The 13,058-nt window shown below is 37.6% G+C and overlaps 1 protein-coding gene across 1 annotated transcript in view; it reads right to left on the bottom strand.

Moving 5' to 3' along the window:
* CFAP47 (cilia and flagella associated protein 47) overlaps positions 1–13,058 on the bottom strand; it is a 275,659-nt gene that overhangs the window by 98,954 nt on the left and 163,647 nt on the right. The window contains 1 exon segment of the mRNA XM_054165734.1: positions 6,752–6,849. Within this exon segment, the coding sequence (XP_054021709.1) occupies positions 6,752–6,849 (98 nt within the window).

Consider the following 13,058-nt stretch of genomic DNA (forward strand, 5'->3'; position numbering starts at 1 on the left):
GATAAACTTTAAAAACATCCTCTTTGTTAGTGCTACTTTAAGCAAAGTTAACTTTTGAGTCCTTAAAGGTAGCTTTCAGATTACTGTCTCATGTAAAACAGCAAATGCTGCATTATTAGTTTTGTCAACCATATGTGACATAATGGAGGTGTGTATTCCACATACTCCCTTAGAATTTACTCTAAAATACAAATTACAGTTCGCTATATCACAAGCAATGTTTTTTAATAATATTAACATTTAAAAATATATTAATATTGACTGATATCTGTTACCAGAACCTCTGAAAGAGTTAAAATTGGAGTAGACTGTACAAACACCCATCCCTGCAGTTCTCTGGGTCTCTCTACAGTGTCTAAATAGTTCTATTGTCACCTAGAAAGCAGCCTCCGCTCTCTACACAATGGTTTTGGAAAAGATACGGAAGAAAGTGTTTATTAGAAATCATTAATTTATGACTAAGAATATAAAGCCCTTTAGAATAGAATAGAATAGAATAGAATAGAATAGAATAGAATAGAATAGAATAGAATAGAATAGAATAGAATAGAATTAACCAGGTTGGAAGAGACCTTTGAAATCATCAAGTCCAACCTATCATCCAACACTATCTAATCAACTAAACCATGGCACCGAGCACCCAATCCAGTCTCTTCTTAAACACCTCCAGGGATGGTGACTCCACCATCTCCCTGGGCAGCCCATTCCAATGGCCAATCACTTTTTCCATGAAGAACTTCTTCCTAACATCCAGCCTAAACCTTCCCTGGCACAGCTTGAGACTGTGTCCTCTTGTTCTGGTGCTGGTTGCCTGGGAGAAGAGACCAACCCCCACCTGACTACAACCTCCCTTCAGGTAGTTGTAGACAGCAATAAGGTCTCCTCTGAGCCTCCTCTTCTCCAGGCTAAGCAACCCCAGCTCCCTCAGCCTCTCCTCATAGGGCTTAGTCACTGACATCTCCATATTCCTATATGCTCAATTTTGAGTACCTAGAAGACCCTGTGAAGGAAAAGACTGCTATTACAAAGGTATCTACATGAATCCACAGATTGCATGAGATTGGAAGGGACCCTCAAAGGTCATCTTGTCTGACCCCTCTGCAGTAAGCAGGGACACCTCGCACTGCCCAGGGCCACATCAAGTCTGATCTTGAATGTCTTCAGGGACAGCACCTCAGCCACATCCCTGGGTAACCTGTGCAATCCTCTTAAGATTTCAGTTTAAAAACTTGGGTAAATATTAATGAAGTGTTTCTCAATTGCTATATCCATCCTACAGGCACCATCTGCTGTGTATGAATCACATAGAACAGACTGTTGCATTTTTCTAGAGATTGCAAAAAACAGGAAGGTTTGAAGGTTAGAAAGAGCTGAAACCAGTAATGGAAACACTCATCCTATTGTTAGATCTGCGTACAAACATCTTGCTAAGTGTGAAGATTGTGGCAGCGATCTATTAAAATCACCACTGAAGAGTGCAGAAGGAGTTCATTAGTGGCACAAACTTAGAAACCAATACAAATGGCAACAGTGGCACAATTTTCAACCTAACAAGAACAACTCTTGTGGAAGTGGGGGTGTGCAGCATATGTTTCAGAGTTACATTACCAACTTCTAAGTACTCATGAGGCTCTCAGGGACTTGAGAGAAAGAAAAGATTTGGCAGAGGATAAACAAAACTATTGTCTCTGCTCTTAGGAAACCAAACCAAATCCCTTCCAGGCCCTTAGTTTTATTAAAGCAGAAACTGATAATTCACTATTCAAAACAGACCTTCCCTTCTAGCTTATCTCCAGCTGTACAGATCTTGCTTGCAGCTCACATATTAGGTACTTCCTCTCAAGACAGCCAGTACTATTCTTCAAACATATGGATGGATTAGAAAGTCTCTTGAATCAGTGGACCAGCAATATACACTTAGCATTTTCTCCATGAAATAAAGAGTAAGCATGCTCAAAGCAGTAACTGCCAGCCTTTTAGACATTATACACAAACATTTAAGAACTGGCTTACTTCTTGACCTCCACATACACCCTGATTAAACCCATTAGAATATTTCCAAGTCAAGGCAACTGTTACAGTCCATTTTTCTAAACAATCTGAGGTAATGAACTTGAATTTACCAGCCTAAATTCAGTTTCTGTACTACTGAGGATGGTGATTTAGCATGTGCCAGAGATATGTTAATTTTTTTCACAATTACATAGCCATTATTTACTCTGATTCAAACAAAAAAGGGAAGATTTGGATTCCTATTACAACAGGCCAAACCACTTAAAATAGGTAAGGTTTTAGTCTAAAGTAAACATGTCAACTAAAAGTTAACTGTTTCATCTCATATTCTGGAGATGCACAGCTGTAAGATTTGAATTTCATAGAATCACGGAATCAACACGGTTGGAAGAGACCTCCAAGATCATCCAGTCCAACCTACCACCCAGCCCTATCCAATCAACTAGACCATGGCACTACATGCCTCATCCAGTCTTTTCTTGAAGATCTCCAGGGATGGCAACTGCACCACCTCCTTCGGCAGCCCATGCCAATGGCAAATCACTCTCTCTATGAAGAACTTCTTCCAGCCTGAACCTCCCCTGGCACAGCTTGAGACTATGTTCCCTCATTCTGTTGCTGGTTGCCCGGGAGAACAGACCAACCCCCACCTGGTTACAACCCCCCTTCAGGTAGTTGTTCACTCCAGCATTTTTAAAGAGGATTCATAGGAAAACAGCAATAATATTTTGGAAGAAGAGGGTTATTGCTGCATTTTGTGAGAACAGAAGTACTCCTGCCAAATTAGTCTAGAATAAAAGATAGAGGTTCCTATTACATAGATGGACAAATGTCAACAGAATGGAATGAATAATAAAGATCCCTTCTTCCCTTCGTATTACACAAGGAAAGGAGTTCACTATGCATTGATTCACAATAATCACCAAGGGGAAAATCAGTAGCAGTACCATTGTTCTTCACTGAAACTTAGAAAAATGGCAGGACAGGAAGATGGCAGGACAGGAAGATAACAATTCTTTAAAAAAAATAAAATATTAAATCACAGACCATCACTTGTAAGAGCCTCCAAATGTAGTTTGAAAATTTATACTTAAGAGAACTACATATGTTTAAGAAATTCTCACTGTTTTCTTTCACATTACTCTCATAACTACTTAAGACAAAACCAAGACCTCATGCCTACAGAGTGAATATACAACCATGATTCATCTTGAGTTAAAAATCCAGCACAAGTCCCACTGATTAGGGAGAGAATCATTGCAGCAGTATATGCAGGGAACAGAGTTCAAGCATATTTTCCTTTCAGTGATATTACATTAAAAACTAATTCACTACGCTGGATAATATCTGTACCCCAGATACCATCAGTGAGCAAACTATAGTTTAATTGTACAAGACTACTGCCTTTTTCACTTAGGTATTTTTCATATATATGACCACTCAACTAACATAGACAAAATATCCCTCTAATTACTTCATTTAGATCTAACCCTACATTTTTGTTCAACAGCAGTTTGTGACAGCTCAGCTGTCATCTCATGATCTACTTTAGCTCCCTGCTGTTATATCACAGAACTGATTCATGCATCTGTAGGGAATAGAGGAGGGGTTTACCAGCTGCTAAATATTTAGCAGAAGTTTTTATTTACATTCTAATATTGCTAATAATTTACCTTCATTTAGATACCTTTTTTTTTTTATGTTGCTTTATTGTTATTGTGAGTTTTGATTTTTTATAATGGACCAAACTGTTTTTAGTTAGAGTGATTAATAATTACTAAATTTGGGGTTCTTCCACAAATGGCGTTGCCATGGTTCTTCTACACAATGTTACTTATTATGCTACCAATTGTTACAAAAGCATATTCTAAAAATTGGTTTTAGGGCATGATTCATAACTTCAGGTTACTCAGTTTCTGAGAACATGATCAAAGTCTCAACCATGTATAACAACATTCAGATTACTGTTTAGTTTAGGGTTTATGAAAAATTAATGTACCACAGCTAGCAAAACACTGTGTCACGGTCTTCAACTGCCAAGTTACATAATTACAAAATAATCTTAATTACATGCATTTTTAATTTTGATTAAATATTGAAGAAGGAAAAAAACAATCAAGGAGACATTGACAATTTAAATTTTAAGTTGTGTCTTCTGTAACTCTGGTTCTGTTTGTAACAAGCTCTTTATCTTACACTTGCCTATTGACAAAATGCAGTGCCCACAAAATGCACTGCTTTTAGAGTAAACAAGACATAGTCTCTTTTGACAGGAAAGTTAAGAAAAGTTTGGGTGCTATGACTTATTTATGCTAGCATGCAGTGAGACAAAAAGTAGTAGACACAGAGAGCAAAAAAAAATTGGTGTTGAAGACCCAACATCCACACAGTAGGGGCACCTGTGAATGTTTCGCCTAAGAGCATTTCTATTTCTGTCCCATTAACTTAAAACACCCATTAATGCTCAAAGACCATTAGGGGAGCACCTGGAAAATATTCTCCAGGTAAGTCAAATCCAGAAGAGATGCATTTCATGCATTCCAGGACTGCTGTGCAATATAAAAGGAAGTGCAATAAGCGGGGATGATAAGACACCTGAAAAACACACTAATACTCTGAAGTAAAAGGCTGACACAGATGCACCTTTCCTTGTGGGTTCCATTCAAGTGGTTAAACCATGGAAGTAGAGGTGTCAGAGAAGATGCATGATCTAGGGAAAATTACCACATCTTTTGCGCAATCTTGTACTGTTGCTCTCTGTAAAACAGTTGCAGATCTAAAACTGATCAACAAAAGGCTTCTACCCCCACAGTCCCCAAAGCAAGGTGCCCAAGTGCTAAAGATCTGCAAGATCTTCTATGACTTTTTAGGGTAACCACTCCTTAAGCCAGTATCTCCAAAGCAAAGAAAACCATCACTGAGTTGCCAAGCATTCTACTTCTGATCTACAGTTTATATAACTATTACAAGGCAAAATTATTTCTGAAACTAGGCAAGAACAGTTTGAAAAGTAGACCCAGCAGGAGGACTAATGTAACTCTTACCAGCGCCAGACACCTCCCTATCACTATGCTCACCTGAGACCAAGAATTTGAATACATCATTCTCTGTTTCTTAGCCCTGCAGAAGTTTACAATCAGGGTACTATAGTTCAAGTAAAGAACAAAAATCAGAAGTGATATTTGAACAGTGATACTTTAAATATTTTGAGAAATGCTTACAGGTGTGAATTTTTTTTCCCCACATAGACACATGCTGACATGTAAAATCAACTGAGGGGACACTTCTCCCCTCTTGGCATGTGCTACTGGAAGAAGTAGTCCACTAGTACTCTTAGCCCAGATTTGTATTTGTAAAAATGATCCTGCAGCAAAATACTGTACCATCATTTCTATTCATAGAACCTGTTAGCAGCATCCATTATGAAAGTCAGTATTTCTTAGCTGCTAATAATTCATGCAGAAAACAGGACATCTAGGTGATAAAGCAAATATCCATTTACAGAAGATAAGAAAAATATTAACTCTGAAAATAAAAACCTCACCAAGTACAATTCAAAGATAAATACAATTACAAATCCTTCAAGAATAAAACCAGCATCAATTAAGCAAGCATACAAAATAGTTATTTTATCTTTACAAAAGGCCATTAAGATACACAATTTATTTAATGTGATGGAATCTTTCTTCTAATATGACTAACAACAATTAATTTTTTGAGACTGAAAGTATGTATTTATCTAGTATTACAAGTATGATTAAAAACATTCCAATGATTACTTAAATCTAAATGATAGTAATAATTTGATATGCCTGACGAAGGAGGGTACCGAAAGAGACTTATTCTGTTGTGGACTGTACCGAAACTGCTTGAAGTCTTTACAGAATTCAGCCTTGTATGAGATACAAAATTAGAAGTAGATGTCATAAAAATAAAAGTGTAATTATTCAAATGTGCTAAAGATGACATTTTTTCCTAGCATTCATTTCAGTTCATAGCACAGACCTTAAATGAGGTTTCAATAAGCATTGAGTTTTAGTATTCAGAAAGTGATTGTGTGTGGTCACACCACACCAACAATAAAAAAAATACATTTTCCTTCTAATGAAGTATGTGGCCATTTAGGCTGGGTGCCTCCAAAAAAGAAGCCACAGAGTTGAGACCTCCAGTGTCCAGAGTGTCCATCCCAGTGGGTGGACACAGGCAATAGTGTATTGCTACCCATAAATCCTGGCAGCAAAGTTATTGTCTTTCTCTCTCTTCTCTCTCTGCTCCCATGGGAGAGAGATGCTCTCTCATCTGGCAATGATGAGGGAGTATCAAAGGTCTCTTTGGCCTGAGTAACTTTTTTTTTTCCCTGCACAATCTTGGCCTGTTTAGGCCTAATGGAAGGGTAAAGGGGGATAAAGGGGAGAGCAGTTCAGCCCTGGCCAGCCTGAAAATAGCAGGGGGAAGAAAGAAGACCTGGGGTTTTTGGTGAACCCCAGGTAGGGAGAAAGGAAGTGCTAGAGTTTGGGGGTTTTTTGTCTGGTGTAAAGGAACTTTGCTGTGCTTTGCTATGCTCACCACTATGCTTTGCAGTTTTTGCAGCATATTAATTGCATTTCCATTTAAACTTTCCATAGTTATCCAATCCATTTGTGTAAGTGTTATTCTTTTGCCCCTTTTGGAGCAATAGAGCAATCTGTCCCACCCTAAACTAGGATACAGTAGAACAAAATTAAACATTTAATCTTACCAGAGCTCTGCATTTCACCTTAATCTCTCTTTCTGCTGCTGCAGGTATGCTGTTAATCTTTACGGAGAACCACACTTTGCAATTTGAAGAAATTTCTCCTATGTTAAAAAGAAGAAAATGCCTTATGAGAACCTCATGAGGTGTTCAACCTTAGCAGCATTCAGATCAATGAGAAATTTGGACTTTTAGCAGAAATGCCAATTATTTTTCATATTGAGCAAATCATGTACTGATTTAATTGCTGTCAACCATCTCCATTATCTAATGCCTTCTTGACTGGATCCAAAATAGTAACTAAATCAATATCTAAACAAATTGAAAGGAAACAGAACTTTGGTAAACTAATTTCTTAGACTACCACATTGTTTTAGGATTTTAGCTATCATTGATTCATTACTGTTTTGCTTCAGCAAATACATGTTCAAAAATATTCCCAATTGTTTATTACAATCTATTCCTACCACAGAGTTAAAACTACAAGTTATTCATCAAATACATGAACATTTTCAGTTACATACAATCCACCCACAAGTACATGTTTGAAAAGACAGGTTTCTACTGCAATGCAATTTTCATAGATTCATAAAATGGCTTGGGTTGGAAGGGATCTAGCTCATCTAGTTCCACCCCCCAACACCATGGGCAGGGACACCTTCCACTAGACCAGGTTTTGAATGTTTCATTCAACCTGTCCTTGAACCTCTCAAGGGAGGGGGCATCCATGACCTCACTGGACCGCCTGTTCCAGTGTCTCACCACCCTCATGGTAAACAATTTCTTTCTACTATCTGCTCTAAATCTACTCTCCCCAGGCTTCAGTTCATTCTCTCTCAGTCTTCAATCCATTCTCAGTTGTAATGCCCACTGTTGCTGTGGCAAAAGCATCTAAAAATGCATCATAAATACGTAAGCTGAAATTTGTAGAGTAGGAGAGGCTGGAAAATCAGCAAAACACTAGAAAGGGATGAAGAAAACATTTACAACTGAAGACTAGCGATCCACTTGAGGCTCTGAGAATTTGAGAAAAGTCTTCCAGAGTTATTGTGATGACAAACAAGTTGATATTAAAAACACCAAGAATGCCCAATTCTGCTCATGATGATAATTACGAAACTTGTAAATAACTGAAATTTGCATGAATGTTACAATTAAGGGCAGAAACAGGGAAGTGTTTACTACCAGTAACCATGGGAGCCTGCAAAGACCGTATGAAAATGACAGCAATTTTATCATTTCTGTATTATATTAAGTAAAACTAAATCAAAATTAGTTCATCTAATGTGACCTTTGGTATATCACAGAACTTAAATTCTCTTGTTACACAGAAGTGTTGCTGTGCTACTACTGTCAGGCAATCTGTGTTTTGCTAGAGCATATCTTACAGATAGACCAACTCTTGATTTGAAGATATCCACCAGCAGTTTGTTCTGGCAGCTAATTACTGGAAGACGTTTAAGTATCAGTCCAATTTCTGATTTCCATTAGATTTGCTTCAATGTCCAGCCAAAATATCTTGTAATTGCTTTCTCTGATAGCTTTAAGAGATTTACCATTAAGTAGCGAGCATTTTCCTATATTTGGAATGTAGTCATGAATGTTAATGCAATTAGCTCTTCAATCGCGCTCAGATAGGCCAAAGAGATTGAGCCCAAAGTCTCTCATCACTAGGCTGATCTCCACAATACAAATATTTCATGTGGCAAATTTTTTTGCAAGCCTAAATGGTTGTTCAGCACCTTTTAAAAATGCAGACACAAGAACTGCTTGCAGTATTCCTGTTTGGCAGTGTAATATAGGAGACGAAAATAACCTTCATCCTCCTACTCGGACTTCCCTGAATTATACACTAGAGAGCTACATTATCAGTTCTGCTTTGCCACAGTATTAGTCTTGGGAGTTCAGTTCTGCTTTGCCACAGTATTAGTCTTGGGAGCTTTTCTTTTCTGTTGTGACCCCAGCTCCCCTCAGAGCCACTGCTTTCCTTGTTGCAGTTCTGCATCCTGCACATATGCCTTGATTTATAGACCCTATTTCCAATAGAACTGTGTCTGACTGACCTTAATTACACTAATTAATATATTTTTTCCAAATCTTCAGTGAATACATGCTCTATTAAAGTAGCCTCTTTATTTTATTTTTTTTCCCAGAATAATTAGAGATGTATACTATTTATTGTTTTTTAATCCCATCAGAATGTTACAGTCTTCTAGTCTCTGGAATAGTCTCAATATCTTAAGATCTATAAAAATTACTATGATTGAAGTAAAGACATCTTTTCAATGTCCACTAAAGGATCGTGGAATGCACATGACACTGAATTTAATCAACTTTTTAAAATGAAAAAAAAAAATAGTATACAGCAAAGAGAAGGGTTTTGCAAGAAGAGAGGATCCCTTTACACCAGAACATGTCATCCAGAACCTGAAACAAAAGTCCTCAGCTAAAGACCAAAGGAAAATCAAAAGGTCCCAATAGCTTGGGACATCACATCCTTCCAGAATGTAGTCAGGCTGTATGAAATAGTATAATTCAGGTGGGAAACAACAAAGGAAAATGTCCACGGTAAAGTTCCATTTACACAGGTTATGTGATTAAAGAGCAGGACAATGGGATTTATTGAAGTAAAGCAACACATTTATAAATGAATGTTCCTACAGTTAAGGAAAATAGAAGAGTATAAACTTATTTAAGCAGAAAATGAACAAGGCTGCCTCCCTGTCCCCAAACTTCTAAGAATATCCATACAAAAAACTCTTTTGAGTGACAATTTGCTGAAGACTTTAAAAAAAAGCAGTGGTAAAAACTTTTTCAAACACATCTGAAGCTGGTAGCCTGCCAAACTCAAAAGGGCTGATAGATGATCAGGGTGGAAAAGGAATGCTCTAGCTAGATAAGGCTGCAGCAGAAAATCCAAATTAATTCTTCGCAGTAGGGTTTTTATAGTGGAGTTCTATAACTTTCTGTACCCACACTAGAGCTTGTTTTCAAGGGTCAGAGTGACTTGTCTGAATTAAGGCTTCAAATGAAAACACTTTGGAATAGTCCGATAAAAAATAAGTAGCAAATCACCTGGGCAAGAGAGTCTTTGCCCAACAATTCAGAAGGAACTCATGTATGAAAGTATGATGATGCAAACTGGCATGTGACTCATTGCTTAAGTCAAATTCAGGTTAAAAGAAATTAAAAGGCAGAGAATGTGCCATCAGTTTTTAGACAAGTCTCTGGAATAAGCTGAGAAATTGCAAATGTGAATTTGTTTACGTATTCCAAAGGAAATTATTAAGAACCACAATAAGGGAGAAAAGCCACAACAAACAAAACTATTTGAATTCTTTGACGAAGTCAACAGCTGAGTGAATAAAGGGAGATGTGGTTCACATAATACCCTTTTTTCCGCAAAAATCTCTTTTCAAGATTCTTTTCTAAAGGCTTCTGAGGAAACCAAACTGCAGAAGAGGAAACATTAGAAGATGGGATTAAAGTACAGAAACAGGAAGAAATGGGTAGTTCTCACCATGAAGAGAGATAAAGAGTAAATTGAAAAGGCTTGCTTTTTTGGTATGAGAACCATTTTGTCTCCCTAGGACAGATATTTTAACACACTCTGCCTTTAACAAGCTGATCAACCAGAAGTCTATCCCCAGTGTGTTAGGAGTACTTTCACTTTTTCCCTACTGCACAACAAGTTTTGTGGAACTGCTTTGTTACTTGGCATTACACTGCTATGTCTTCCAACAATTAATACATCTATTACTGCTACCAAGATAGTTTCCCATGTAGACTTAAAGCCTCCTTTGTTGGCTCTTAGCATTCTGTGAGAGACTAAATCTTGTCTCTCTTGATGTGACTCAACAAAGATAAAATCACCTTTGCTGCTTGCCCAGACAATAGCTGATGTATATTGGGCAGTCACCACTGGAACGATTCTCAGGAAGGCGCATAGATAAAGATTTCTCACCAGACTGCAGCTGACCTGGAAATGGGCAGATACCACTGCTATTGATACTCTCTGGAATATACATACCTAAAAACTGTATAAAAGATCTGAGCAACTGCTGGCTCAGGAGAAGGAAAACACAGGAGAAGGAAAACACAGAAGGAAAACATGGTGAAGGAAAAGACCTGGACAATGCCACTGGTAAGGAAAACATGAGAGAAAGAAAAGACCGGGGCAATGCTGCTCTGAAGAAAAAGAGAGAATACCAGGACAGAGACATCACCACATAGCCTGGAAGAACCCTCTCTCTGTGTCCTAAGTTCTGCCTGCTACAACTCATGGAGCTGAAGAGGCTGTTCAGAGGACAGCAATGACCACTCCTCTACAGCCAAAGCTGCAGCACCCTTCCTCTACAGCCAAAGCTGTAGCATCCTTCCTCCACATACTCACACTGTCTTGGGGGGTGATGGGTGTGGTAATATAATTCCTTTCCTCTTCTCTCTCCCTCTTCTCTCTCTCCCTCTCTATTTTTTCTCTCTCTCCTTCTGATCCATCCACTTTATTTGTGTAATAAATAGCCTCGCTGTTGATATTTTGGCCTCATTTGTGCCTCTAATTACATAACACGGGAATATTCAAAAGAACTGAGTCTCTTCCCCTCTCTGGACCAAGACACATTCCTGATCCATTTTTCTGTATTTCATAATTATAATAATCTAGATGTTATAATCTACTTGCTTTTTCTCTTCTTACTTTTATATATAAGCTATTGGGTCTGTTCATGAAAACTGCTTAAAAAATACTGACACGTCTCAAAAGCAAAGCATTCAGATCAAGTTGCTTTCTTTTTAGTTTTGACCTCAAGTATTTTTAGCTATTAAAGGCAATTGAGATAATCTCAATATACTCATGCAGAAACAGAGGTGTCTCATTCCCAACTCACAGAGTGAGATTCTACCTGTCTGCTTCTGTTTTCTGCACGTTTTAAAAATGGGCAGAAAAAAAAAAAAGAGTAGCTACTCTTCTCTCTACCTTAGAAGATGCTTCTTGTAATACAAAGATGTTCCAAGTTGCTGACAGTTTTGAGAAGATGCTGTTTTCTCCACATAAGATGTCTCAATACAGAACATGATGTTCTCAGAATTCTATGAACAACTCAAAACAGAAAATACTATTATAAACACAATTATAAAGTCACCCTTACCTATACACCCACTTTCCTAAGCCTGCATTAACATTTTTAATGCATTTGAAGTCACCTCTTAGGGCCTGAGCACTGTACTTTGATGTGTTGTAAGACAAATTCAGTTTGACTTTAGATCTCTATCTCTTATCATCTTACTCTGGGGCTTCAATGACAGCTGAAAAACTTTAACCTGCTTTATGCAACCATCAGGTCATGATCTTGTCAGATCTCACAAAACAAACGAGTTTTAGTCAGTACTTAGATGGAAAACATCACTAAAAAGGAGTGAGCACAAATCTTCTGAACATAATGCATCTCCTTAAATATTTAATCTCCACTCTCTTCTCTTTTAGTGTCTCTCTTGGTCAGTAGGCTTTCAACCTTGCTTGTTAGGGTCAAGCACCTGTCATTACTGGTTAGGGCAAAACAGCATCTTCCATATGTTAGCTACTGCAATTTCAATCAACATCACATTTTGAGTTTCTTAGAACTTCCTCTGATTATTCTGTAGTCTTTTTATTTTTGTTGTTGTTGTATGGAAACATTAGAAGCACAGAAAGATGTGTACTTTCTATTACACATAGTCACCCTGAATGTGAGGGGAAGGGAAGAACAATACAAAACCCAAACCTTTTTTTATCCAATCCTTAATTATGAGTCAAAAAGAAAATTAAATGTACTAATATTTTTCTGCAGTGAACACATTTGTGAATAAAATGATCTATGTTTACAACCCAAGGCTACTAAACTACACTTCACATGAAAATTGAACATCAACCTTCAATACACTCTTCAGGATAAAAGTTTCATGTTTTTTCTTACAGAGAGTTGAACATCCTTTTGTAAATCTGATCAAACTGGTGTCTTGTCTTACTTCTCTTCAAGTGATGCAAATAAGCTGCTCCTCTTCTGTGCAATCTATTCATTTTATTGCACAATTAAAAAATTATTACCAAAATTCCACCTAAATTGGTGCTGTAAGCTATATACTTTTAATCTTAGAGGTCGCTGCCCATGGCAGGGGGATTGGAACTAGATGATCCTTGAGGCGCCTTCCAACCCTAACAACTCTGTGATTCTATGATTCATACCATGCCCTGAAGAGTTATCAGTTGTGAAATCTCCTTCCTTATACTCACAAGATGTTTCCTCTACTCAGGTGGATGAGAATACATAGCTACTAT

The sequence above is a fragment of the Dryobates pubescens genome, chromosome 12 (genome assembly GCF_014839835.1).
Source record: "Dryobates pubescens isolate bDryPub1 chromosome 12, bDryPub1.pri, whole genome shotgun sequence".
In the NCBI taxonomy this organism is placed as follows: domain Eukaryota; kingdom Metazoa; phylum Chordata; class Aves; order Piciformes; family Picidae; genus Dryobates; species Dryobates pubescens.